The sequence below is a fragment of the Balaenoptera musculus genome, chromosome 1, assembly GCF_009873245.2.
Source record: "Balaenoptera musculus isolate JJ_BM4_2016_0621 chromosome 1, mBalMus1.pri.v3, whole genome shotgun sequence".
Lineage (NCBI taxonomy): Eukaryota > Metazoa > Chordata > Mammalia > Artiodactyla > Balaenopteridae > Balaenoptera > Balaenoptera musculus.
The window spans coordinates 113640915-113667714 of record NC_045785.1 but is presented as its reverse complement, the minus strand read 5'-3'; the positions used below and the strand labels follow the sequence as shown (position 1 = coordinate 113667714).

Here is a 26800-nt window from a genome sequence, read left to right as displayed (position 1 = left end):
TCTGCCAAGACTCAGTAGCTCACCTCTGTCTCCTTCAGCATCCAGTCGGAAGTGTCCTTTGAGGGGGCCTATGGGAACCTCAAGCGGCTGTATGACAAGGCAGCCAAAATGTACCACCAGCTGAAGAAGTGCGAGACTCGGAAGCTCTCTCCCAGCAAGAAGCGGTGAGTGGGGCCTGTGGGAAGAGGGGGTCTTTCTGCAGTTGGTGCAGTAGGACCGTAGGGACTCTGGAGCTGTTCACCATTTACCTTGGGCTCCTCTCATTTCAGATGTAAAGACATTAAGAGGTTGCTGGTGAACTTTATGTATCTGCAAAGCCTCCTGCAGCCCAAAAGCAGGTGAGTGGAAGAGAGTGTGAGCAAGAACTGTGTCCTGTGAGCCCCATCCACGATGGCTTCTTTATGGCAGGGCACTTGAAGAGGAGGGAGTGGGCTGGTGAATTCTGCCTTTTGATTGGAAATTCTTTAGCTGGTTAGTCCTTTCTTGGCATCCCTCACTGTCTCACCCTAGGTTCTGTGCCCATTCTCTGGGTGGCTTACCCGCTGGCACAGTGGGTGCTTACTAGATGTTGAAGGAATGGCCGAATGGGAAGCCTGCCCACATCCCTTCCACTGCGTGTCTGCCCTTCCCGTGTTATTCTGTTTGCTTTGGAGACCAGCCAGCGCTGATTCCCCCTGCTCCTCTTTCTGAAGTCTCCCCTAAGGATCCTGTGGTCTTTTCTCTGAATCCTGTATTCCCAACTCTTTTTGCCTGCCCCGGCCCCCATCACTGACCTCCCCTGTTATCCTGCCCTTCCATAGCTCTGTGGACTCAGAGCTGACATCACTTTGCCAGTCAGTCCTGGAGGACTTCAACCTCTGTCTCTTCTACCTGCCCTCCTCACCCAACCTCAGCCTGGCCAGTGAGGATGAGGAGGAGTATGAGAGTGGATATGCTTTCCTCCCGGACCTTCTCATCTTTCAAATGGTCATCATCTGCCTTATGGGTGTGCACAGCTTGAAGAGAGCAGGTAACTCTCCCTCTGTCCCTCATTTCTCCCCGACTGGCTTCTGGGATCCTCACTACCCTTTTCTGCAGCTCCTTATCCATAAACTTGCTTCCACAAGCAGTCCCTTCACTACCTGTGTCGCTGCCTGGCTGTGGGAGAGAGGGGCAAGGAACACTGCCCTAAAGAAGCTCCTAGTGAATGAACAAAGGCAACAGCGTATTCCCACCCCCTCCACCCCCCTGCACCCACAAACACACGTACCCTTGGCCAGGACCCAGGCAGACACAGTGGTTGAGATGCTTAGCTGATGATCCAGATGGAATTCAGACTTGCTGGGGGTGGGGGCAGTTAGGCAGTTCTGGAAACCTTTCTGCCGGAGGTGTATGTAAAGCAAAGTTGGATGGAAGGGAGGGAGAGGCAGGGCTGGGTGCGAAGATGCTTGGGGCATATGGGGAGACGCTTGCGTGAAGGCATCAAAGCCAGGGAGGATGAGATGGGACAAGAGCATCCATGAGCTTACATGAGGAAGCAGGATGAGCTGGCACATTCCACATTACAGGATGAGAGTGAAGAGACCTGAGAAGTCTTTTTTTACCTTAGAGGAAGTTTTCAGAGGTAGTTGGACCCTTGGAAGGGTTGAGAACAGGTGAGATGAGGTTGGAACTAATGGAGCCTACTCCTCTTCAGGGCCCTGGGCCCCTAATGCTGGCTTTCCTGGTTTTAGGATCCAAGCAGTACAGTGCAGCCATTGCCTTCACCCTGGCCCTCTTCTCCCACCTTGTCAATCATGTCAACATACGGCTGCAAGCTGAGCTGGAAGAGGGCGAGAATCCTGTCCCGGCATTCCAGAGTGATGGCACAGGTGCAGGCACGGGGGAGGTTGTGACTGTGGAAAGGTTAGCATGGGGCGTGGGGATCGTGGGAGGGGAACACAGGTGTGGCAGGGGAGGTGCTGTCAAAGAGCACCTGCCAGTGTCCTCGTTCCGGTTTGTCCCTAGGCCCCACCTGACCATCCTCTTTCCACAGATGAACCAGAGTCCAAGGAACCCTTGGAGAAGGAGGAGGAGCCGGGTCCTGAGCCTCCTCCTGCAGCATCTCAAGATGGCGAGGTCAGAAAGAGCCGGAAGTTCTCCCGCCTCTCCTGCCTCCGCCGCCGGCGCCACCCACCCAAAGCTGGTGATGACAGTGACCTGAGTGAAGGCTTTGACTCAGACTCGAGCCATGACTCAGCCCGGGCCAGTGAGGGCTCAGATAGTGGCTCCGACAAGAGCCTTGAAGGTGGGGGAACGGCCTTTGATGCCGAGACAGATTCAGAAATGAACAGCCAAGAGTCCCGATCAGACCTGGAAGATATGGAGGACGAGGAAGGGACACGGTCCCCAGCCCTGGAGCCACCTCGGGCCAGGTCAGAGGCTCCTGAATCCCTCAACGGCCCACTGGGCACCAGTGAGGCCAGCATTGCCAGCAATCTACAAGCCATGTCCACCCAGATGTTCCAGACTAAACGCTGCTTCCGACTGGCCCCCACCTTCAGCAACCTGCTCCTCCAGCCCACCACCGAAGCTCCCACCTTGGCCAGCCGCAGGCCCTGTGTCAATGGGGATGTGGAGAAGCCCTCAGAACCAGGTACTTGGGCCTCTCTTCATCATCTTGCTCTGGCCCTCACCTCCATACCATCGGCATTCATCTGAGAGGGGCCGCTTTTTTCTCTGTTTGAGTACCTCACATCCCCACCCTCACTGCCTTGCTTTTGGCTTCTGCCTGTAGTGTGGCCTGGAGTTTTTTTCCTGGGAATCCCCTCTGCTGCTCACTTCCTTATTCTCAGCTCCCAGCTGATTTCGTGGTCTTATTCTCCTCCCACTCCCACCTTGCTCCGTGGGTTTGGGGCTTTTCTCCCCACACAGCACTGCAGCTGTAACTCCCTCCCGTGCCATCCCAGGTCCTACCAGGGCTCCTGGAAGCTAGAAAAACCAGCACCCACCAGGGCAGGTGGATTAGAATGAGACTTTTCTCCTGAGGGTCTTCCCCTGAGGTGCAAAGGGCGCACCTGGTCAGCAGCAGCAGTGAACATTCGCGGCATCTACTCTATGCCAAGCACTAAGTTGGATTTTCTGGGGGGTCTTATCTAATTTTCACAGCAGCCTTGTGGTGGAAGAGTTATCATCCGTATTCTACATTCTCTTCTTTACCTCCAAGCTTCTGTGCACAGTGCTCCTTTGGTCTGGAACGTACTTTTCCTCCCTTGCCCCGAGCCTATTGCTTGGCTAATTCTCACTCTAGATTTTAGCTTAAAAGTCACTTGGTCTGGGATTCCTCCAAGGGTAGGCTTCTCGTGAGCTCCTGTAGACTGCACCTCGGCAACTTCCAGCCTTTTCCCACTCAAGTGACATTGTCCGTTGACTTGGCTGTCCGTCCCTTGCAATACCACGAGCCTCTTGAGGGCAGGGCAGTCCATGTTTTGTCTCTCGCTGTATCTTCATTACCTAACACAGTGCTTGGCACATGGTTGGGACTTAGAATGAACAAAAGAAATGAGGAAGCTGATGCTCAGAGTTGGAGTGTGAACTACTTAGTGTTCTAACCTGCAGACTTGAAGAGCTAGGAGTTGGAAGTAGTTCTTTTAATTCTGTACCCCTTTTCTCCCCACCTGTAGCTCACTTCTGTCTGCCCTGCCTTTTGCACAGTATAGGCACATCATAAATATCAGTTGAGTGAGTAGCTGTAGACCTCACAAATTAGCTCGTTTTTTTTAAATTTATTTATTTTATTTATTTATTTTTGGCTGCGTTGGGTCTTCGTTGCTGTGCACGGGCTTTCTCTAGTTGCGGTGAGCAGGGGCTACTCTTTCGTTGTAGTGCATGGGCTTCTCATTGCGGTGGCTTCTCTTGCTGCAGAGCACGGGCTCTGGGGCACGCGGGCTTCAGTAGTTGGGGCACGTGAGCTCTAGAGCGCAGGCTCAGTAGTTGTGGCGCATGGGCTTAGCTGCTCCGCGGCATGTGGGATCTTCCTGGACCAGGGCTCGAACCCATGTCCCCTGCATTGGCAGGTGGATTCTTAACCACTGCGCCACCAGGGAAGCCCCTTAGCTCGTATTTTAAAAGGCACCAGGTTCTTGGCTTAAAAGCAACCAGTTAGTGGGCCTAGAAAAGTTAGGCAGGGGCCTGATTCCTCTCACATCAGAATTCTTCAGAAGAGTCCAAGCAGGTTGGGGCATGCTCCCCCCACGGAGCCGAAGCCTGTTGCCATGTGCCTACTAGTCGCTCATCCTGGTTCTCTGTCACCCACCCCCAGCCTCTGAAGAGGGCTCTGAGTCGGAGGGAAGTGAGTCTAGTGGGCGCTCCTGTCGGAATGAGCGCAGCATCCAGGAGAAGTTGCAAGTCCTGATGGCTGAAGGCCTGCTTCCTGCTGTGAAAGTCTTCCTGGACTGGCTACGGACTAACCCCGACCTCATCATTGTGTGTGCGCAGGTGTGTCACTCCACTCCCACGGCTCTCTGTCAGGTCCCAAGGTGTTAGGGGAGGGCGCCAGCCAGGATGGGGTGTGGGAATCCCCTCAGGTGGGCTGGTCAAGACAAAAGTTATTGTCAGGCACCTGCTCTGTGCTGGCTCCGTATGCTTTTTACGGGCCAAGGATTAGGCATGACCTTTGCCCTCACAGAGCCTGTGGCCTGGGCTGGGATACAAATTTTGTGGACTGGGAAAATGAGAGCACTGCTTATTCTGCTTTGTGTCCCCAACGCCAGGCATAATGCCTGCCATTATGAGTAATGTCTATGACAGTGTGTGTTCAAGGGCTAACCTGGATAGGTGAACACCGGAGTCCAGAGAAAGGAGAGAGCACTGAGTAGTGACAAGAGAGATGAGACTGGGAAGTGACAGGATGTTCAGACAAGGTGCAGGTGTTGTGAGCAGGGAAACGGCTTAAAGAGAGTCCTGTAGCTGGAGCGAGTGGTGTCAGAGGCGGGCTGCCATGGAGACTGGTTGCTGTGATTGTGACCTTTTCCTTCCTTTCTCAGGTTCAGAGTCTTAATCTTGAGCCTCCGGTGCCCTGAGGCTTTTCTTCAGTGTTGCTTTATTCCAGTAGCACACCTGCCTGCTGTGGAAGACCCTTTTCCCTGCAGGTCGCCCTCTTCCCGAGATGAGGGAGTTTAGGTCAGGGCCAGGCACAACCTTGGGCATGTGCTTGTGCCTGATGACAGCTAGTTAGTCATTGTTAGTCATCGAGGGCGGTGTGGTGAAGATGGGGGTGCAGGTCACATCCCCAGAGAGGTGGCCCAGTGTGGGCACGTGGAGGGCTGAAAGGAAAAGTTTGTGCTAGACAGGGAGAAGCTTCCTCCAACGCTCTAGCTTTTTCCACTACCAAGATCCAGAGGGTTTCTCCTGTGGTTTCACGCCTTCCCTTTTCATGAAGCCTTCAGCGGTTGATGAAGTTCAGTGAGGCTTCATGGTCCCCTTCTTCATTCCTGCCTGTTTTCCAAGTCCTCCGTGAGCCCCCCTTGGCCTCTTTTGTTAATTTTTCTCCCAAACGCTTCTAGGCCTGTGACCATAGCCCCAGACCCCCCAGATATAGTGCTTTTCTTGTTCACTGCCAGCCTCCAGCACTGCCCCCGCTGAAGCCTTCCTCTTCTCTCTCTCCCTCAAGAGCTCTCAAAGTCTGTGGAACCGCCTGTCTGTGTTGCTTAATCTGTTGCCAGCTGCTGGCGAACTCCAAGAGTCTGGTGAGTGAGTCCCTGGTGCTGTCCTCCCTCTCTCTCTCCCTCACTGGCCCCACAAAGCCCACCTCCCCCTTCCTGGTAACCTGGCCCTTAGGGTAAGGAGGTTAATGGGATTCACTGCCTAGCCTCCCGAACACACAGCAGTCATTGTGGTCTGGGCCTCTCTGGTTTCCTGCCCCAACACTGCCCCACTGTGGGCAGGTGGCCTGGTCCACCAGGGAGTGTGCTCCCTGGGGAAGGCAGTGGAGTGGCAAGAGCAGAGTGAGGGGAGCCTGTGAGCCAGCCCCAGTCACTGGTGTGGCACCGATGCCTTCCTCATTGAGAATTGACCTTGACCTTCAGAGCCCATCTGTCTGGTTCATCCCCTCCTGCCACCTTCCAGCTGGAAATCACCTTCTCCTACCTCTGGACTCACCCAAGGGCAATCCATTCCTTCTTCCAGAGTTCCTCCTCTCACATCCATCCTAGTGTGATTGTGCCTCTGTCAGGGGGCCGTCCCAGTCTGAGCGGTCCTCTAACCCTCCCAGCTCTGGTCTCCTAAAGCTCTGCCTGACGGCCCTGTGCACCCATCTCCCCTTTCCTCCCCCCACCGCTCCCCACCTTGTGTCCGTGGAGTATGTTCTGCCTCCCAGCCTCTGAGGAAGGACTGTGTCCCTCTGACTGGGGGCTCCCACAGGGCAGGTGGTCTCATGTGTCCTCTTTCTCCCCAGGCCTGGTCCTGTGTCCTGAGGTCCAGGATCTTCTTGAAGGTTGTGAACTGCCTGACCTCCCGTCTAGCTTGCTGCTCCCAGAGGACATGGCGCTTCGCAACCTGCCTCCCCTCCGGGCTGCCCACAGACGCTTTAACTTTGAAACGGATCGGCTCTTGCTCAGCACCTCAGAAGAGGTGAGGATATCATTTCTCATGCCACAAGCTCTGTTGTTCATCAGACTCAGTAGCAAAGCAGGGGCTCAGGGCTGGAGGGGGCAGGCAGGCACCCCTTCCATCCGGACAGGGAGCATGTCCCTGGGGCTGCAGCTGTGAGTCCTTTTTCACTCGGTGAACCATTTGGACTTCCTTTCCTCCTTGGCAGGATGTCCTTCCACAGGTCTGCTGTTGGTAGTGTCTCCCTTTGTAGAACAAGCCTCCTTCCCCTTTCTCCACCTTTTGGAGAGGACAAAACAAGTAAATTATTAGGGCTTTGAAATCTCTATTGGTCTCTTTTCTCTTCTGAGCCCAGCCTCCTCTAAGCTGACCAGCAAACAGTCAGAAAGTTGGAGCTGGAAGGGAATGTGCTACCCATTTAGTCCAGTGACTTTCACCCTTGAATCTGTGTCACCACATGGGCCGTCTTGGGGGCAGCAAAGGGAAGCCAAGAGGACAGGCGTCCCAGCCCCCGTCCCCAACACAAACACACACACACACACAAACACACACACACACACACACACCACCCCCACCCCCGCGTTGGTTCCTCCTTCTCCAGCTTGGCTTGATAGTCTGTTTTATATTTTAGCATTCTAGATAAGATTTTTGTTTGATGGGGAAAGAAGGGTTTTGCTGACCAAAAACATAAGTTGGAAATGGTGATCTAGTTTGTCCTTTCATTTTACACGTTAGGATCTGAGACCCAGAGAAAGATGGCATAAGAACCCAGGTCTTGTCACTCCCAGCCCGTGTCCTTGTCTCTTTCTTCTCAGCCCTGAGTCCTGCTTCTCTAGTCCTTCTGGGAGTTTCCTCACCTTACTTGCTCACTCCTTTTCCAGTAGCTAGAGGCCCTGGGCCTCGGCGCTCCTCTTTTCCACCCCACAGACCACAGGCCTTACGAGGGAGCCCATGTTGCTGAGTTGGCTGGGCTGGCAGGGACGGCGGAGGGGAGGAGCCGGGGGCCAGCGGGCCTGGAGGGCCCTGCTCAGCCGGGCCGCCTCCCATGTCTCCTCACAGACGGTCGTGCGCATCTGCTGCATCCGCAGCTTTGGCCACTTCGTTGCCCGCCTGCAAGGCAGCATCCTGCAGTTCAACCCAGAGGTTGGCATCTTCGTCAGCATCACCCAGTCTGAGCAGGAGAGCCTGCTGCAGCAGGCCCAGGCCCAGTTCCGCATGGTGAGTCAGGCCTCCCCTCCCTGTCTGCTCCGCTCCCATGGGCTCACCGAGAAACCCAGGGTCAGAGGCTCAGACACACTGGTGGCCCTCGACTGAAGAACCTGGGCATTGGGGCCGGGGAGACTGAGCCTGGGGAGGGAACTGAGGGCTGACAGGGAGTGAGAGTTGCCTTGAGCAGGGGCAGCCTGGCACCGGGCCTGTATGTAGACTGACTGGGCATTGAGGGCCATCTCGGTCACCTCCTAGTCTGAACTGAGCAAGTCACTTAACCTTGCTAATTCTGTTTCCTCATCGGTTACACAGGAATAGTTGAATCAGCTTTATGGGGTTGCTGTGACTGTGGGATGATAGTGAATGGCAGGCACTTTGCACTTTGCGTTATGGAGTGTGTGCTGTGGAGTATGTGCGCTCAGCAAAATGCTCCTTTCCCTTCCCTTTTCGAGGGATGAAGACTGAGGAATGGAGGGATCCTGGCATCAGACACCATGCAGGAACCCTCCCATCCCACAGAAGCCCCAGAGAGTAGGAGGTGGCCTGTGTTACCTCTTTTCCAGTCAGTCATTCATTCCACAAATATTTAATGAGAATCTGCTTTGTGCCAGACCCGTCAGTATCCTAGGCATGAGGGTTACAGCAGCAAACAAGACAGGCCTTTCTCTTGTGAGGCTAATACTTTGTGAGCAACACTGTGGGTTCTTTAGTGGGGCCTGCACAACCCTGGGCGTGTTGTCCTCCCCAAGCTAAGTGGCACCAGTACATGTGGGGGGGTGGTGTCTGGCGCGGGAAGCACGGCCCACGTGTCTTGGCAAGCCCAGGGGTTCTTCTTCATCTCAAGCCAGTCTCCTCCCCCATGTTCTTCCTTTCCCCAGCCCCAGGCTCCCCGACCTCTGAGCACCCCCTTCCTGTGGATGGGAAGGGGCACAGTCTCCCCAGAAACCCCCCTCCTTGCTGCCTTAAAAGCAAGCACGTTTTGTTAAAAACTAACCTTTTGTGTTAAGACTTTCGTTGCTGTTGCGTAGGGGAAAACACAGGGGGTTACAAAAATAATTATGAGAAAGTCACACAGCTTCAAAAAATGTTAGAGTGTTTGCAGGCATTTCCTCTGGCCTAAAGCTCCCAAAGACGACTCCTGGAGGCACGGAATACTTGAAAGCCCCTCTGGTGTGGTGCTAGACACCACAGGCCACGGTGGACCCAGGCCACACTGCCTGCTAGGACTGCCTCCTGCTCTGCCTGAGTCACGTTTCCACCCCAAGGGGTTTATCCCCTGGCAGCAGCAGCGTGGTCCTTGTCATATTGCTATCTCCCATCATTTATCGAGAGTTTTCCATGTGCAAAGCTGCTTTGCATGTGACATCTCATTTAACCCTGTAACAGCCCTGTGAGGTGGGTGCTTGCAGCCTCATTTTATAGACGAGGAAGCTCAGAATGACAAAGGAGGAGGTATCAGTGGCAGAGCCAGGGCTCTGGAATTGGAAAGACCAGGCTCTTGTCCTTGTTCTAAGCTGCTGTGGGAGCTTAGCTTCTCTGCAAGCCAGGCGGGGCGCTGCTCCTACTCTCTGGGCTCTAGTGTCTGCCTGGTTTAGGGACCCCTGTTTCCCAATGGGTCTGGTCTTCTGCCTCCCTTTTTTGCTTTCTCTACCAGAGTTTCTCAAAGGGGACACTCCGCAGGCGGGTAAGAGATGGACACTTCATAACCATAGTATAATTATCAAAACTAAGAAGTTAGGATTGGTACAATTGTGTTAACTATAGACTTTATTCAGATTTCACTAGTTTTCCTGTAAATGTCTATTTTCTTTTTCAGAATCCCACATTACATTTGATTGTTTTAATGTCTCCTCAGTCTTTCCATGTCTTTTTTTTTTTTTTTTTAATATTTATTTATTTATTTGGTTGCGCTGGGTCTTAGTTGAGTCAGGCGAGCTCCTTAGTTGTGGCATGCGTGTGGGATCTAGTTCCCTGACCAGGGATCGAACCCAGGCCCCCTGCATTGGGAGCCCAGAGTCTTAACCACCGCGTCACCAGGGAAGTCCCTTTCCTTGTCTTTTATAATCTTGACAGTTCTAAGGAGTATTGTTCAGTTGTTTTGTAGAATGTTCCTCACTTGGCTTTGTCTGGTGTCTTATGATTAGGATGAGATTATACATTCCAGATTAATATTTTAAAGCATCACTCTGATGATGCCAGTTTGCTCGTCAAAAAGCCTTCAGTGGCTCCCCATGTCTTTTAGAATAAGTCTCCATCTTTAGACCAAGGAATTTGGACTTCATCTAGAAGACAAAGGAAAACCATCACAGGACTTTTAGTCAGGGCCATGGTGGACAGCAGATGGTTTTTGAAAGATTGCCTTGGTTGTAGGTAGAGAGAATGAATTGGGCTGGAGGCAGAGACCAAAAAGAAGGTGGTTATAATAGTCAAGGTGGGAGGTACTGGCTTAGACCAGGGTTGCACGTTGAAGATGGAGGGATGCAGAGGGATGTGAATGATTTTTTAGGAGGTACAGTTGACAGGACTGGGAGGCTGATAACTTCTGGGGCTGAAAGAGAGGGAAAAGTCAAAGCCAGCTAGCTTTCTGACTTGGCAGATGGTGGTTTACTTAGCAAGCTGGGGAACACTAGAGGATGAGAAGCAGGTTCTGAGAAGCAGGTTGGGCTGTCAAGTAGGCATTTGGGTATGTACGTCTGGAACTCAGGAGTGGTCAGGTCTGGGCTGAAGCTGCAGATTTTGGAAGAAGTTGGCAAGTGGATGATGATAGAAAGCGAAGGGGTGCATGGATGGTATCCCCTGGGAGGGAGGACAGATTGAGAGGAGCAGAGGTGGAACCCTGAGACGCAGACAGGTGCCATCCCCTCCCTCTCTCCCCGGGAGGCGTGAGCTTCTGTGGGCTGCTAATGGAACGTGTTCAGATGACACAGGAGGGATATTTTTTCTCCCACGCCTCCCTTCCCCTCACTTAGCAGGAGAGATAGAGAGCTGACTTTATATGAGGCCGTACCTATTTCAGACCCCAGGAATCCCTTTTGGTCTTCTTGATCACTGGAGAAAGGAATATTCCCCCAGCTGCTTGTCCCAAGCTTAGCACCTGGTATTCTCCCCTTGTAGGCACAGGAGGAAGCTCGGCGGAACAGGCTAATGAGAGACATGGCCCAGCTACGACTTCAGGTAAGAAGTTGGGGCCCCGCGCTCCTGTTCCTATGAGGCCATTCGTCGAAGGGGTCCCTTGTTCCCACTGGCAGCAGGAGGAGCCCCATAAGAGCCACCTTGGGTACCATTCTTCCCCTGCCCAGGCTGCACGCAGCTCCACCCACTCTGCCTTCTCTCAACAGCTCGAGGTCTCTCAGCTGGAAGGGAGCCTGCAGCAGCCCAAGGCCCAGTCAGCAATGTCTCCCTACCTCGTCCCCGACACCCAAGCCCTTTGCCACCACCTCCCTGTCATCCGCCAGCTGGCCACCAGTGGCCGCTTCATTGTCATCATCCCAAGGACAGGTAAGTATATTGGAGAGGTGGGGGCAGAGAGTGTGGCTAAAAGAGAATCTGGCTTGGGATTGAGAGACCCTTACTTGGGGCCCAGTTTACACACAGTGGCCTTGGTCAAGTCCTGCCACCTCTCTGAACTTCAGTCATTTCATCTGCGAAGTGGGCATGACAATCCCTGTTAAACCCTGACTCACAAGACAGTTGGGAGAAACAGATGAGAAAATCTAAGTGAAAGCAATTGGTAAGTTGCCAAATACGTTGTTGGCAGAAGGTCAGTCTTTGAAAGAACTTCAGGATTCCTGTAGGAGCTACGGTCCCTTTTCCTGCAGTGTGTCCTGGAGTGAGTGCAGATGCTTCTACAGATCCCCATGTCACGACAGCCTGAGCTCATCTGTTTTGTCGTTCCCCCACCCGCATCTTGCCCGCCAGTGATCGATGGCCTGGATTTGCTGAAGAAGGAACACCCCGGGGCCCGGGATGGGATCCGATACCTGGAGGCAGAGTTTAAAAAAGGGAACAGGTGAGTGCAGGCCTGGCTGGACCTGTGCTGAGCCCAGACAACAAATGCGTGTGTTCCTCGTGTAAGACACGTGGTCCCTGCTCACAGTTGGCTCACTGCCTGGTGAGGGAGGCCGAAGACATAATTAGAAGTCAGGGTCTTAGGTGCTGAAATAGACAGCGATTGGAGGAGCCAGGAGCCCTGTTGGGGAACAGTGACCTGCTGTCCATCTACCTCTGGGGCAAACATGAGATCACTGTGACCGGGGAGAGGGGAACAAGCCCCCACCTCCAAGCTGCGGACTCCTTTGCAGGAGGTTCTCCTGCTTTAGGTGATCAGGTTGACCAGGGTGGGAGTGCCTTCATCGGTGCCGCCCAGGGGCTTCCCATGGGGCTGGGGGGACAGATGGCAGTGTATAGGTGCTCAGCCCAGCACAGGCCCTTCCTTCTGGCCTTGGGGGCAGAAAAGGACTAGACACTGGGTAGAAGGAAGAGGGAGAAAGCTCCCGCTCTCTGCTGGCTGGTCTACCCCTCCTCTGGATCTGCCCTTGCCTGGTCAGAAAGCTGCACAAAGCCTGCTTGTTTGGACCTTGTCTCCAGAAGCACTGACTTGAAAAGCATCTGCTGCTTCTCCCCTCCCAGCTCCTCTCCAGGGAGGAACCAAAGAATTGATGTTATCAGGAGGAAAAGCAAGCTGGGCTCAGCAGCTAGGAAGCCACTTCAGAATGACTCCAAACAGACCTGTGATGTGGGAGACGTGCCCCCCCCCCATAAAACTGGGTCCCCTGCGCCACAATGGCCCGCTTTGTCCCCTGCCCCCAACCTTCACTCTCTCGTCTCCTTTGCAGGTACATTCGCTGCCAGAAAGAGGCGGGGAAGAGCTTTGAGCGGCATAAGCTGAAGAGGCAGGATGCAGATGCCTGGTAAAATTTCAGCCGCCACCCCTAGAACCTCAGATAGGCTGCCTACCTTGCTTCTCTGTGGGCACTCCCCAGGACAGAGGGACAGGGCCGGAGAATTCTGTAACAGGCAGCAGGACCAGCGTGGGGCCAGGCTCCTTCTTCCAGAGGCCTCCTGCAGGTCTCACCTTAGATGGAGTGAGAAGTTGCTCCAGCATCTGAGCCCCCGTGGCCCTGAGATCCTTGGGCTCAGCTTCCTCACTCATTGAACCTTTGCCCAGTCCCTGTAACATGTCCTCCAGGGCCAGCTTCCAGGACCCACTGCTCTGGGCTGCCTGGCTTCTCTCGCTCTCTCCTGGTGCCCTCCTCACCCCCAGCTCCCCCTGTGCCCTGGAGATCTGGTGTTCAGGCTGTGCTAATGCTGGGGCTTGGCCCGCCTTCCCCCTGCTCCCACCAGGACGCTCTATAAGATCCTGGACAGCTGCAAACAGCTGACTCTGGCCCAGGGGGCAGGTGAGGAGGACCCGAGTGGCATGGTGACCATCATCACAGGCCTTCCACTGGACAACCCCAGCACGCTTTCAGGCCCTATGCAGGTGGGTCACCTGGGCCATCACCTGGGGTGATGTTTGGCAGAGTGTGGAATGGGGAAGAGGTACTGGAGTCGACTCCCTTAGACCAGACAGCTGCCCTTTTCCTCTTCCATCACCCCTTCCCCAGCCCCTCAACGGCTTGTCCCAGAGTTTGGGAGGTCAGGCCCTCCTCCATTTGTCCTCCCCCCAATTCTACAGGCAGCCTTGCAGGCCGCTGCACATGCCAGTGTGGACATCAAGAATGTTCTGGACTTCTACAAGCAGTGGAAGGAGATTGGTTGAGACCGACCCCCAGGCCCTGCAGCGGGGCTGACTCCAGATCTCTCCTGCCCTCCCTGGCAGCCAGGACCACCACCTGTAGTCACCCCACCACACGCAGACTCACGCACGCACACAGGAAGGAAGCCCAGCTGCACACAGGCTGCAGGGAGGGCCCAGGAGCCAGCTGGGAGGGGGGCGTCCCCCTGTTGCCAAGACAACGTCAGGAAAGCAAGGAAAGTGCTTGGAGCAGGAGAGGCCTGTGGGCCCCTAGCCAGCCTTCCTGCCTCAGCCCCCCTGCTTTCCCCAGGGGCAGGTGGCAGGCACGGGTGTCTGCGTTTCGTTGGAGTGGTTCCTGGACCTCTGAGGGGAAGGGACAGGAGAAGGGGCCCTTCTTCCTCACAGACGCAGGGTGGTTGGTGCCAGGAGTTTGGGCCCTCTGGGCCTGGGGGTAGAGTTGGGTAACACCAGGTGTCTGGGTGGTTCTCTGCAGACCCTTCCTCTCCTCGAGGACCACCCATTCCCCTCTCATCTCCCTTTGCAGGGGCTGGGCAGCTCTGGAGCCTTGGGGACTCTTAAGGAAGAGGGGCCTGGAGCTGCCTGCACCAATAGCAGGGCAGGGCTTAGATCCCCTCCTCCTGCTGCAGGGGCTGCACACCCATTGCCCCACTTCTGTTTTCTGTCTCCCTTCGTCTAGCTTCCAGGGCAGGGAGCAGGCCCACGACGGCTGCAGGCAGTCTGGCCTATATGCCAATGAGGGCTTTTGTGCCCACCAGCCCCATGGTCACTGCGCTTTGTGCTCTGGGCTGCTGTGCTGGGACAGAGTGGGATGCCAGTAAGAGGAGAGGGGGGTGAAGTTTGAGGCCACAACCCCCCTTACTATCTAGGGAGGGGCCTGTGTTCGGATGGACAGCAGAAAGGAGAGGCCCCTTGAAGCTGCCCGGCCAGGGACCCTCTGCCCTGATGGGCTTCCCTACTTTTGTCCTTCCCCGGGACTAAAGGCCTGGAGGAGCTGAGCATGGGGCTAGCTTCTGGAGTGTTGAGGTGAATGTGAGAGCGGAGATCATGAATAGCTCAGGGCAGTGAGTGGAGCAGCAAGAGTGGGGCTGAGTGTGGGAGGCTTTGGCCAGGATTGCCTCGGCCCCTCCCCCTCAGGCTGCACATACAGCTCGGGCTGGGGGTTGAGGGTCGGGGATCTCAGCTCTGCTGTTCCCCACCCCAGCGCTAGCCTAGCTTCCCAGACTGTTCTCGGAGGAGAACAGGCTTCCTGCCTTCTTCCTCTAAGACAGCAAGTCTGGGACAACCTGGGGGGAGTGGGATCACCCCCACTTCCAGTCCCTGGCAGAGACTGAGACTAAAGCATCACTTAATAAAGACCCCCAGAAGCCCACTCCCTGTCTCCTGGTGCCTTTCTGTACAATTTTATTGGGACATTGGAGATTACATGCTGAAATGGCAGTTTGCAAAGGTTTCTTTGAGGTGGCCCAGTTGAAGCAAGAAACCAGCAGTTGGAGCACAAACTCCAGAGATGGTTTTGATAGATGTGAAGTTCATTGAACTGAGCTGCTGCCTTCACAAGGGTGATAGGTGAAAACAATATACAGATGATCCTGAACAATATGAGGTTTTAGGGCGTTGACCCCTATGCAAGAAAAAATCTGCACTTGATTTTACAGTCCGCCCTCTGTATCTGCAGTTCCGCATCCACGATTCAATGAACTGGGGACCATGTAGTACTGAGTACATATTTAGTGAAAGAAATCTGCATATAAATGCAGTTCAAACCTATGTTCAAGGGTCAACTATTTTGAAGGCTACAGTGCTCCCTGGGGGTGGTTTGCAGTTTTCAGCTGGGTCCTCTGAATCAGGGAGAAACTTCCTCAAAGGAGAGGTGAGGGTGAACCTTGAAACCAGCCTCTGAGTCTTCAACCGCATCCCTCCGCAAGGACTGACACCTCAAGTGTGTCTGGGGAGTGGAGAAGCTTGGTGAACCCCTTGTGGTTGAACCAACATTTACCAAATGCATTTGCTCTGGATTCTGCCCAGCACCAGGCGCTGAGAGGCAGCGAAGCACAGTGAGAAGAGGTTTTGGAGAATTCAAATTCAGGGTTTGGATTCCTCTGCCCAGCTTAAGGCAGAGCCACCCTCAGCTCCTGGGAGAGTTTGGAACCCTGGAGCTGTGGGGCAGCCTGGTCTGAGGGGGGCGCTCTGCACCACCCTGGCTGCATCCTGGCTAGGGCCCTGGCCTCTTCCGGCCAGTCTGCTCTCAGTGGGGTGGGGTCAAGCTGGAGGGGCTGGCTGTGTGCTGGAGCCCGAGTGAGCTGCCTGCTAATGGGGTTGGGCCACCCCGCACTGCTCCCTGGAGGCTGGACAAGGCTGGGATTGTTCTCTGGCTCCCTTTTGTCTCCCACTCCCCGCCCAGGCTTGGCCCGCCTGCCCGCCACTCTCTTCTCCCTCCCATTGGCCCGGCTGGCAAGAGGCAGGGACTCCACCCGTGGAGCCCGGGGCCTGCCGACCCACCAGCTTAGGAGCGCCCATCAAACTCTGGGTAAGGAAGCTCACCTGGGGCCAAGATGCCCATTCTGGGGAACTAGAGGCCACTTGCCTGCTCCGGCCGGCCCCTCCCCCTTTTCCATGGCTACAGCACAAACTACTTCAGAGACCTCTGAACCCCAGTGCTGAGGGAAGGGACCCTGAGGGGAGCTAGACGCCAGCATCGTCCTGGTCCACCCCTCCCCCAGGCAGCTGGGCCGCACTCGGGATAGTTTAGAATACCCCCATCCCACTTCCGGGAGGGGTCATCTATCTTAGTTTCTTTTTTTTTTTTGGCTGCGCCCCAAGGCTTGTGGTAGTGGGATCTTAGCTCCCTGACCCGGGATCAAACCCAGGCCCTCGGCAGTGAAAGCACAGAGTCCTAACCACTGGACCGCCAGGGAATTCCCAGGGTCATCTATCAAATCTCAGCCAGGGTGCAGGGACTAGGGACCACGTCGGCCTTGTGCCCAGCGGGGTCCCCAGCCCCCAGCTCAAGGGCAGAGGGCCCCCCAAATGTTGAAAGACAGGAACAGAGGCTTTGGGTTCGGGCTGGCGGTGTGAGGGCCCAGAGTGTGTGCGGAGCAAACAGGCACACAGAGAGTAGGCAAAGCGATGACAGGAAGAGGCGTGGGGCGGGGCTGGAAAGTTTTGGCCTGGAGAGGTGGGAGGAGTGTCCTGTTCTCCCTCCTCCCGGGGCAGTTCCACCCGCCCCGGTGGCCCAGGCCATCCACTTGTGCCAAGGAATGTGCCTGGGAGAGGCGGCCTGAGAGGCGGGAGGGGCAGCAAAGCTGCGGCCACCCGGAAGCAGCACACAGGTCTGAGGCTGAGGGGCCGGGGCTCAGGAGGGGCAGGGACCCCAAATGCCCCCCGGGGCACAAGTGTAGTCTTCAGAGAAAAGCCAGGCATCCCCCTAATTCCTTGTCCCACCGGTAGGCATCTGGCCTCTCCAAGAATTCTCCCTGAGCACCCTAAGTTTTCTGTGCTCAGCCCAGGCACTGTGAGCCAAGGGGCTTTCTGGTGCTGGCAACGGCGGTGGTGGTGTGTGCTTAGGCTCTCTCTGTGCTGTCCTCCGTAAGTCAGGGTTCTTCTGAGACAAAAATTGGGGGTTGGGGACCTGGCTCCAGGGTCCAGGGTTACTGAGGCAGCCTTCTGGCTGAGGAGGACCCTCCACTCCTTGCTGAGTTGAGGCTGACCAGCCCCTCTCAATGGGGGAACTATATATCCCCCAGGCTAGGCTGGGGAGGGGTTGGGGTTATGACCACTGGGGAAGCTGGGCCAGCCTCCCCTGGCCTGAAGGAAGCAGCTTGGTGGCCAGCTGCCACCCGCATGCATGCCCGTGTACACAGCCTACCCTGGGACTCAGTGACCAGGTCCAGCCTGGACCTGGGCGAAAAGGGACCTGTGGATGGGGGCAGATACCTAATTCCCCCTGCCCTTTGTCTCTAGGTCAACGTGGAGGTGCCGGGCCACCATGCTCAGTCTCAAGCTGCCCCAACTCCTTCGCATCCACCAGGTCCCCAGGGTGAGGGATTCACCAACTCCTACTTCTCAGGGGACTGGCTGGGGCAGTTTCTTCTCTTTTTGCAAGTGCAGAAGTCCCTGCTCTAGGCTAGCTCTTATCCCTGCCATTTCAGTGTGGGACTCTTCTGTTCTCTAAGGAACAGGCTTGTGACCGGCTCCCTAGAGCCCAGAGCACGCCTTTATCCAGAGTCGCCTTCCTCAGAGCACCCTGTGTCCATCCTATCTTGTCCCCTTTCTCTGCCTCTTCTGTTTCTCACCTGCTCTCTGGGTACTGGAACCTGTGGTGAGATGGGGTTGGATTTAGTTTGACTTTTGGGGCCTGTGTGATCTCCAGCCCATTCCCTTCAACCCTGCTTCCAGAGAAAGGGTGGGATACAGTGGAGTCCCTTGGAGAGAAAGGGTGGGACACAGTGACTCCTCTCCTCTCCCTGCCCCCCACAACCCCAGGTGTTCTGGGAAGATGGTATCATGTCTGGCTACCGCCGCCCCACCAGCTCGGCCTTGGACTGTGTCCTCAGCTCCTTCCAGATGACCAACGAGACCGTCAACATCTGGACTCACTTCCTGCCCACCTGGTGAGGGAGGCTCTGTCCCAGGTTTGGGCCTCGAGCTCAAGGGGGTACTCAGGCGGACCGGGACCGTCCGGGCCCGCGGGCTGCACTGGGAGTCGCTGGGGGTCCGGTGGCCTGAGCACGTGCCCGCCGCAGGTACTTCCTGTGGCGCCTCCTGGCGCTGGCGGGAGGCCAGGGCTTCCGGTCGGAGCCCTACCACTGGCCGCTGCTCGTCTTCCTGCTGCCCGCCTGCCTCTACCCGTTTGCGTCGTGCTGCGCGCACACCTTCAGCTCCATGTCACCCCGCGCGCGTCACATCTGCTACTTCCTGGACTACGGCGCGCTCAGCCTCTACAGCCTGGGTGAGCCCCGCAGCGGAGGCCGGAGCGGTGGGCAGGGGGGGCGGGGGCGTTCCGGGGCGGGGCGGGGGTGTGGCGCGGGGTCTCTGGGGCGGGGCCTCAGCTCCCGCCCCGCCCCCCGCCAGGCTGCGCCTTCCCCTATGCCGCCTACTCCATGCCGGCCTCCTGGCTGCACAGCCGCCTGCACCAGCTATTTGTGCCCGCCGCCGCACTCAATTCTTTCCTGTGCACCGGCCTCTCCTGCTACTCCCGGTGGGTTCTCGGCCAGTGGTGAAGGGGAAGGCGGAGGGACAGGACAGGGCACCCACAAACACTTGGACACCCAGGACCGCTGGGTTGTGCCTGCATTTCACTGCTCTTGAACAACATTGGTAACAATGGGACCGTTTATTGAGGACTGACTGTGCCCAGACCCTGTGCACCAGCACCATCCCTGCGCTGTCTCTAACTCTCACAGCCACGTAAGAGGCAGGTGTCTATCCCCGTCTAACAGCTGTTGTCACTTACAGAGGAGTCATGTGGCCTAAGGGCTTTCACAGCCACTAAGCTACACTGACATTCCATCTTGGCCAAAGGTCCCCTGCCCTTCTCTGACCCCCACCCCAGCGTAAGGATGGTGACCAGCCTTTCACTCCCACCTCCCAGGTTCCCCGAGCTAGAAAGCCCTGCACTCAGTAAGATCCTCCGCACGGCCGCCTTCACCTATCCCTTTCTGTTCGACAACCTCCCGCTCTTCTATCGGGTAAGGCTCCTGCTTTCCTGTCCTGACCCTCACAGTGCCCACTCCCAGCCCTGCCCCCTCGATCCCTGACTCAGCCCTGCCGCCCACCCTCCTAGCCCAGCACCCAGTCCAGCTGTGCCCTCCCCCTCCTCATCCTCACCAGATCCCAGACACATGATGTCCACCCCCAAAGCCCCTCCCCGTCAACCCTGCTTTTCCTTTGCCAGCTCGGACTGTGCTGGGGCAGGGGCCACAGCTGTGGGCAGGAGGCACTGAGCACCAGCCACGGCTACCACCTCTTCTGCGCGTTGCTCACTGGCTTCCTCTTTGCCTCCCACCTGCCTGAGCGGCTGGCACCAGGACGCTTTGATTACATCGGTGAGAGCAGACCTGGCCTGGCCCAGGACGGGATGGGGAGACGGCTCCCCAGAGCACAGAGTGAACTGAGTAAAGGAGAGTATTCCTGGCAGGGCCCTCAGGGTCCAGGCCCAGCCCCAGTCCTCAGATAACAACAAAACCAGCAGCCTGTAGGCCAGGGGCTCTGTGCACAGCAGCTCACTCACTCTTGCCAATAACTCTGGGAATTGGGTTTCTTATTCCCAGTTTTAGGGGGGTAGCAGGCCCAGAGGATGTGGTGCTCACCATGGGTCACAGGATGAGTTGGAGCAGCCCTGGGGATGGGATATGTGCCCTCAACCGCCCATCCTCCCCACAGGCCACAGCCACCAGCTATTCCACATCTGTGCAGTGATGGGCACGCACTTCCAGCTGGAGGCGGTGCTGGCTGATATGGGATCTCGCCGAGCCTGGCTGGCCATGCAGGAACCGCCGCTGGGCCTGGCGGGCACAGTGGCCACACTAGGCTTGGCGGTGGCCGGGAACCTGCTCATCATCGCTGCTTTCACAGCTTCCCTATTTCGGGCTCCCAGTGCGTGCCCCCTGCTGCAGGGTGGCCCGCTGGAGGGGAATGCAAAGGCCAAACTACAGTGAGTCCCCAGCTCTGAGCCTGCCTTGGAGGGAAGCAGAGCCCAGGCCCCCCCGCCCCGTGCTGGGGAGGAGCCCAGACCCAGGCCTGATCAGATGGGGGCACTTCTGAGCCTGGAACCAAGAGGAGTGGCTGAGGAGAGAGTGCGGAGATCAGAAGGCAGAGGAGCGGAGAGGGGCTGGGGGGCTGGTAGAGAGCAAGAGGGTCAGGGAGGGTGCTCTTGATGGAGCTGGGGGAAGTGCTGAGGGTCTGAGAGGGGAGGTGCGTGTGTCCAGGCTGGAGCTGCCCCACCCACCATCGAAGGCTGGGATGGGGAGGTGCTGGGCCCTTTCATCTGGTCCCATCTCTGGTGCTCCTGGAGTTTCTGCTCAGCCCAGGCAAGAACTAACATGACTAACCCAGGCCCATCCTGAATGCTTATTAACCAGGCCGGGAGGCCCGCTACTGCCCCCACCCCCAAACCAGGCAGTACCGTCTACCGGAAGCTCTTTGCCTACGGCGACGAGGCTGTCTGTCCTGGTCACAGCCGTGTACTCCAGGCGTTCAGGCCTTTGGGATCTGGTCTATTTGGGTGTGTCATGGATGGGGCAGTGGGTTGAGGTGGGGGAAGGTGCTGGGCTAGAGAGGAGAACCCTATTTAGACTTCAGGAAGCCACCTTCAATGCTTCTGGACTGAGGCAGGGATAAATAAATAACTCAACAACAGATTTTGGGAAGCACTTTCTGGGACTGAAAAAGGTAAAACCTCCTCTCCACTCCCCATCCTCCCAATACCTCCTCCTCACACTCCATAGATGGACAAAGAATCACAGCCCCACCAGGTCCTCTTCTGGAGTTTATTCTGGAGCAGCTGGGATGACGCTCCCAGCTGCTGGGATCTCACACGTGCGGGCAGGGAGGTCAGGGCGAGGGGAGGGGGAGGGGTCCCGGAGAGGAGCCAGAGCTGGGGGCTGCCAGCCAGGCCGGCAGGGCTGAGAGCTCTAGGCTGTGCCGTAGAAGCGCCGATAGGCCTCCTGGAAGCCAATGTGGTCAGCCAGCTCGTCACAGGCGGGGTTGAGCTCACACACCTCCCTCCTGGGCTCCAGCGGATCTGGGTAGGGGGCTGGGGCCCTGAGAGCCCAACACACTGGCATCAGCCTCCATGCAAAATGCCCGCCCCTCCTCCCACTGCACTTGGGGCTCCAGAGTCCTCCCACAGCGGTCGCTCCTCCCAGCCCATCCTGGAGATGCAGGGCCCTGGCCCAGCACCTCCTTTTCTCTCACCCCAGCCCATGATCCAGGTAGCGCCTGAGTCTCTTCACCACCTCGCTGCCCTCCTGCTTGGACACAAAGGCTGTGGAGCAGAGGGTCAGGGGTCAGGTGACTCCGAGTTTGGGTGGACAAGGTGGGGAGTAGGCTGGCCTTCCTGAGAGCCAGATGGGAGGGGGCAGGAGGGGAGAATGGGACTGAGGGGACCAGGGTGAGACAGGGGTGCTGGGAGTGGGCAGCACCACTGAGTGATACAGGGCACAGCTTCCCATCAGGCCCTGCCTCATACCTGCACCTTTGCCAGACTCCTCATCTCTGGGCTTTGCATCTGCAAAAAAAAGGAGCCCAGTTCACCCCTGCTCATCCCTAGGGCTCTCCCTCTCCTCCCCTCAACCCTCCTCTCTGGCAGCTTGCTCTTCCCTCCTCTCCCTCCACAAGGACAGCAGTGGGGGCAAATGGACTGAGCCCACAGAAACGTGGTTAGACTGCCAATAGGGACTGCCAGTGGAAGGGGTGAGGAGAGGTGAGGCCATGGTGCTTTCCCCTCGCAGCTCCCGCGGGCTGGGGCAGGGGTAGGGGCGCTCACCTGCCCGGCCAGCGAGGCAGAGTGTGGCCAGGGCCAGCAGGGCGAGGAACATGAGGGGTCTCATGGTGTGTCTGTCAGCGGCTGCGCTAGGGCTGCTGCTCAGGACTCAACTGCCCCTCCCAGCTTCCAGCGCTGTTTTATACTCTCTGGGCTGTGCCCCAGAGGCAACGGTGCGGGCGGGTCTTGGGGGAATCTACCAGGGCTATTTGGGGGTCATCCGCCTAGGCCAAACCCCAAAGGATGTTGTGGTTGGAGCTGCGGCTGCCTGGGCAGGCCCCTGGGAGTGATGGAGGAAGGTGGGCCTCAGTCCAAGACTGCCAGCCTCCAGACAAGGTCCCCAGCCCCTCCTCAAGGGGGTCGCCCCAGGTCCCCCAGCCCCTACTCAGTCTCCCTCGGAGCCCCAGCCTCAGTTTGAGCACCAGCGGGGCAGACCGGGATGGGTAGGAGGGGGAGCCTAGAGAGGAAGGGGGGCCCAGAGGTCCAAAATAGATTTGCACAGAGCTGGGCTACAGCCTCTCACAGGCTGATTTCCACCGTCAGCCCTGTGGGCAGGAGCCAAACTCAGGGAGGGAGGGCCAATGCCCTCATTCACCCCGAGGGCTCCTGCCCCAGAGAGACCTCAACAGCAGGCCTGGCATGGGGGCGGCTGGACTCTGCTCAGGCCCTGAGCCTCGGGACGGGAAAAGGGGTTGGGGCAGCATAGGGCCAAGAGCCAAAAGCCAACACAGGTGTGGCCAGGCGTGAGGTAAGGACAGCCCTTCTGTCTGCTACTGGCCAGGTGAGCAATGAGGTGGGAACCCCCTTCCCCATGCCCCTTGCACCTCTGAGCTCCTGACCGCCTCCACCCCGATCCTTTTCCTGCCCTCACAGCCTCCCCATTGCCAACAACCTTGGGGACCTGTCCTCCGAGGGGCAGAACATTCAGCCTGAGAAGCCCCACCCCACACCTGAAAGCCACTTCTGCCTCAGCTCAGCCTGGAGAAGAGGGAGGGTGTCCTCACCCACCACCCACTCACCAGGTGGAGACCTGCCAGACGAAGCACTGCTGCCTCCACCCCACAGCCGGTGGCTGGATGTTTGGGTGTGTCCAGGAGGAGAGAGGAGCCACTAGGCTCAATTTGGGGGGGTGGGGTTGATGATCAGGGACCACCCTGCCATCTTCCCAAGTGTCCCCGCTGCTCCTAGACAGACCCAACCAGGCCTCTCTCTACAGAGTTAGGGTGAAGCCCTCGCCAGGGAAGAAAGCTCTGCCCCCACCCATACCCACCCCCTTCACCCTCCAGTCTGGAGGAAACACCCACCCTGCCTTTGGCTAAGTCACTCCTGATGCCCTGTGGCCCTGGCTGGGGAAGAGGGGGTTGTGAGAAGCCAGAGGACAAAGTCCCAGCCTTTGGAGGGCCCACTTGCTCCATGCTCGAGCACTCACCAGGCACAAACAAACACCTAGGGAGGCCCACCATAGAGCCTCTCAGAATCAACCCAAGGCAAAGAGAAGGGCAGGCGCAGCTGGACAGAGTGACACCCCCCCCCAGCAGCTTGTCCTGGCCTCAGGGAACCCAAGGCTCCTGGTTTCTGTGACAAGGGGCTTCACTGCCCTTCCATACATGATGGTCAGATGCACCCCCCACCAACCCACCCCAGCCTGGAGGCTCTCGGAGCCCTGCAACTGGGGCCTCGATTGGAGCCAGGACTCCGGAGTCCAGGGCGGGATCTTGGCCCAGGAGAGTCCTGGGAGAGGGAGCATCCTCACAGATTACAGTGTAGTGGAGGAAGTTTATTTGCGGATGTGGGGAGAACATGGCAAGGGCCCTTGGGCTGGCCAGCAAGGGGGCAATCAGTGGAAACTGAATACCGATTCCCCAAGCCAGGTCCTAGGGAGGGCTCAGGAATAGGCGATACGTGTGATGGGGGTAGGGTGGGGGGTTGGCCTGAACCTAAAGGAGGGGAAGCATGGTGCCTAATTCCCAGGGCAGGAGCTGGCCAAGAATCCTAAAGTTAGAAGAAAACAGGGAGGAATCTGAAGGTAGTGTGTGTTTTTGACCCCAAGGGAGCCCCAGAGGCACAACGGCAGTGGAGACAGCTGAGGCCTCCTTCTCCGGCAAATTCCGTCACTGCTTAGGGACTGTTCTCGGAGGCAGCTCGCTCAGGCCCAGCATCCTGGACCACAGGCCCTTGACCTTGACTGCCCTCTGCTCCTGGGCCGGGCCCTCTCCTCCTCACTCAGGCTCCCTCAGCACGGCCACCAGCTCCTTCTGTTCTCTGTGTAGAGCCTGACATCAATGAGAGAGAACAGACAGACTGGGAGATGAGAAAATCCAAACCCTTTCCCTCCACTGTCCTTGACTCCAGGCCTGGGTTTCCCCCAGGATGATAAGGGGTCTGTAACTCATATCACAGGCCCAGCAGGGCATATTAGGAAATCCGCCCCACTCAGCAGTTGTTTATGGCAGGCTGGGTGCCATGGCCACCTAGGCTGGGCCCCCCAGAGCAGAGCCGATTTTCAAAAAGGGCCCCTTAAGTGTCCCCCAATCCTCTGACCTCACCGGAGATTTCTAGCAGAGAAACTTTCTTAAGTGGACTTTCAGCTGGGCTACAGACATGGGAATTGTAGTGAAAAAGGGCTCTTTGAGCCCACACAGGGCTCAGCACTGAACACGCAATCCAGCTGACCCACTTCAAACAATGGTTAGCATCTGTAGCTGTAATGGGAGAGGTGGGGCTATAAGAGCAGGGGGCTTCCTTCTTCCTCTTAAAATAGAAGCACTGAATGTCAGAGCTGGCAGGGCGTTGGGGATCACTATTTGGCCAATTTGGAAGCCAAAGCCTAGACAGGGGAGTGACCCTTGGCCTCATGGTGATGAAGCGCCAATGGCAGAGCAGCCGGAGGACTCAGCAAGGCAGCCCCGAGAGTACCCGAGACACAACTCTCAACTGTGGAACCTGTCCCAGGAGACGGCGCTAGGCTGAGGCCTCGCTTATACCACCTGGGTGTCTGCTGTGTAGAGCCTGGGCCACTGCACTACACTACACTAGACTACACACCCCCAGGGCCAGTGTGTTACAGGAGGAGGCTGAGGGGGTGAAGATAAGAGGAAGCAACGCAAGGCACCAGCCTTCCTCCTGCTGCCGCCTCCCTGAGGCTTGGGGCCTTGCTGAGGCTGGGGCAGGGCCTTCAGATTGCCCCTGACTGGTCTTGGGAAGGAGACCAGGGGACCTGAGAGCCATGGATCTGGGGACTTATTCCCCTCGGGAATAGGAGGGTCTGCCCCAGGAAGGGAGCTGCCGAGTGGCCACAGGTAAACATAAGTTGGACATCTAAATGATGAAGAGAACCCAATAATGGGCCACCGTTCAAGCCCCACTAGAAACCCTCTTTTGGAACTACATTTTGAGCCGGCGAGAAAATCCATCTCATCACTCTGTAGCCACATGTGCTATCTGCGTCACCCAGCCTGATTACTCTCTTCTCCCTTATTCACCAACTTGGCCCCAAGTGACTGTGGGCCACTTTCAGAAATTAAGTTCACCCTCAAAGGACACATATTTGTTGCATGGAGGATGTTTTAGGTACGTTGACGGCTCTCGAAGTCATTCTAATGTACACATTTTAAAGGTACTGGGCAGTGGTCACGTGGAGTAGAACCACCATGGCTACAGAGGATTAACCCTGACCCTGACATGGAGGAGCCATCCCTGGGCAAGTCACTTGCCCTCTCTGGGCCCGTTTTCTCCTTGGCTGCAGCAGGGGAGCACGTGCCTGAGGGCAGGGCCGGGACACTCACCTGCCAGGCCTGCTGCCGGGCCTGGCCCTGCAGCTGCAGCTCCTCCACCTGCCTGCGCCCGGCCAGGACGGCATCTGCCAGCTGCCTGTTCTCGGCCTCCTGTTTCTGCACACGGCGCTGCAGGGCGTCCCGCTGCTGCAGAAAGTAGGGCACCACAGCGCTGCGCAGGTCTTTCTCTGGGATCCCACTAGGGCGCCTGCAGGGCCGCAGGGGGCACAGGGGTTGGGACAGGGAGTCGTCGTGTGGGGTAAGGCTTCTCCTTCCAAACCCAGTCAGTGGCATTCCCACCTTCAGCCTCAAGCTGGGCTGGCTTTCGAGGCCTCTCCTGTGGTCCCTCTCACTCCCAAGACCCAACCGCATGGCTCCTGCTCCTGAGGGGAACGCTAACCCCTTGTCCCTTAGCTTCAGCTCCCAGGAACCCATCTCTCCTCTTCTCACCAACCCGCACCTTAGCCCTCCTCCTCATCCACAGACACTCCCTCCAGCTGTAAACCTCCAGGGCTAGAGATGACTTTCCTCGGTCCTTGTGACCATGTGCCTTGCTGGTGCATCCACACCATGGGACTGTGAGCTGGAGAGATGGGGGGAAGGTGGCGGCCTGAGAGCAGGCCCAGACCCCAAGAGGCCCTGGCTGGCTAATGTGAGAAGATAAAGGAAAGATAGGTCTGAGGAGGCAAGAGTTTAGGGGGTTCTGAGTGCCCAGAGTGAGGAGATAGGTCAGTTCTGATGGGCGGTGGGGTAGAAGCCACTGTGGGTTCTTTAAAAATTCTTTCTCAGTTATAAAAGTTAATTCTCTTAAGTTATGAATGTCACAAAGCATTAGCAAACTGAAAAGCACAAAAACGGTTTTTACTCCTCCTGACCTAGGATTCTACTCAGGCAGGGAATGGAGGCAAGAGGCAGGAGCTCAGGCCACTCGCCATCTCAGTGGCCTCAACTCTCCACTCCTGTCCCCAGGGCCTCCTTCTCCACCCTGCCCAGAACAACCTGGCAGCAGGG

General features: G+C 57.0%; 3 protein-coding genes across 18 annotated transcripts in view; 1 reads left to right on the top strand and 2 right to left on the bottom strand.

Annotated features, from left to right (window-relative positions):
• The window catches only part of SMG5 (SMG5 nonsense mediated mRNA decay factor), a 33850-nt gene extending 12927 nt beyond the window's left edge, over nucleotides 1–20923 (top strand). Inside the window, exons 8-29 of one of the 12 annotated variants that reach the window (XR_005018730.1) lie at nucleotides 39–164; nucleotides 270–338; nucleotides 801–1009; nucleotides 1713–1850; nucleotides 2015–2614; nucleotides 4280–4455; nucleotides 5630–5705; nucleotides 6413–6588; nucleotides 7627–7785; nucleotides 10891–10950; nucleotides 11115–11274; nucleotides 11695–11785; nucleotides 12612–12686; nucleotides 13120–13258; nucleotides 15936–16061; nucleotides 17495–17570; nucleotides 18017–18144; nucleotides 18277–18482; nucleotides 18605–18731; nucleotides 19125–19221; nucleotides 19428–19578; nucleotides 19916–20923. Coding sequence is in view for 9 of the 12 variants with exons in the window: in XM_036843060.1 (XP_036698955.1) it covers nucleotides 39–164; nucleotides 270–338; nucleotides 801–1009; nucleotides 1713–1850; nucleotides 2015–2614; nucleotides 4280–4455; nucleotides 5630–5705; nucleotides 6413–6588; nucleotides 7627–7785; nucleotides 10891–10950; nucleotides 11115–11274; nucleotides 11695–11785; nucleotides 12612–12686; nucleotides 13120–13258; nucleotides 15936–16061; nucleotides 17495–17570; nucleotides 18017–18482; nucleotides 19125–19221; nucleotides 19428–19578; nucleotides 19916–20190 (3445 nt within the window). In the remaining 3 variants the exon portion in view is untranslated. Of the gene's footprint in view, nucleotides 1–38; nucleotides 165–269; nucleotides 339–800; nucleotides 1010–1712; nucleotides 1851–2014; nucleotides 2615–4279; nucleotides 4456–5629; nucleotides 5706–6412; nucleotides 6589–7626; nucleotides 7786–10890; nucleotides 10951–11114; nucleotides 11275–11694; nucleotides 11786–12611; nucleotides 12687–13119; nucleotides 13259–13453; nucleotides 14905–15934; nucleotides 16062–16781; nucleotides 16864–17494; nucleotides 17571–18016; nucleotides 18483–18604; nucleotides 18732–19124; nucleotides 19222–19427; nucleotides 19579–19915 lie in introns of those variants that run through there. The other 11 variants (XR_005018728.1, XM_036843080.1, XR_005018729.1 and 8 more) reach the window with 11 other exon arrangements.
• Nucleotides 20924–21011: 88 nt separating this feature from the next.
• Nucleotides 21012–23258, bottom strand: LOC118897946 (bone gamma-carboxyglutamate protein). The gene is made up of 4 exons (XM_036857649.1): nucleotides 22020–23258; nucleotides 21723–21761; nucleotides 21449–21518; nucleotides 21012–21295 (listed from the first exon to the last, which is right to left on the bottom strand). The coding sequence occupies exons 1-4, from the start codon at nucleotides 22081–22083 to the stop codon at nucleotides 21166–21168; spliced, it is 303 nt and encodes a 100-aa protein (XP_036713544.1). The 5' UTR covers nucleotides 22084–23258; the 3' UTR covers nucleotides 21012–21165.
• A 514-nt stretch (nucleotides 23259–23772) lies between these two features.
• The window catches only part of LOC118897929 (solute carrier family 25 member 44), a 45376-nt gene continuing 42348 nt past the window's right edge, over nucleotides 23773–26800 (bottom strand). For 4 of the 5 annotated variants that reach the window (XM_036857580.1, XM_036857591.1, XM_036857601.1 and 1 more), the window contains 2 exons: nucleotides 25802–25997; nucleotides 23773–24289 (listed from right to left, as the gene is read on the bottom strand). In XM_036857580.1, the coding sequence (XP_036713475.1) occupies nucleotides 24236–24289; nucleotides 25802–25997 (250 nt within the window). In that variant the 3' untranslated portion in view covers nucleotides 23773–24235. The remainder of the gene's footprint in view (nucleotides 24290–25801; nucleotides 25998–26800) is intronic. The other variant, XM_036857643.1, reaches the window with a different exon arrangement.

Bases quoted from the DNA above. Each gene is read 5' to 3' on its own strand.
- LOC118897946 (XM_036857649.1), bottom strand. From the start codon at position 22,083: ATGAGACCCCTCATGTTCCTCGCCCTGCTGGCCCTGGCCACACTCTGC. The intron at 21,519-21,722 runs GTATGAGGCAGG...TCTGCTCCACAG, and splicing joins GGAGTCTGGCAAAGGTGCAG to CCTTTGTGTCCAAGCAGGAG. The intron at 21,296-21,448 runs GTGAGAGAAAAG...TTGGGCTCTCAG, and splicing joins TACCTGGATCATGGGCTGGG to GGCCCCAGCCCCCTACCCAG.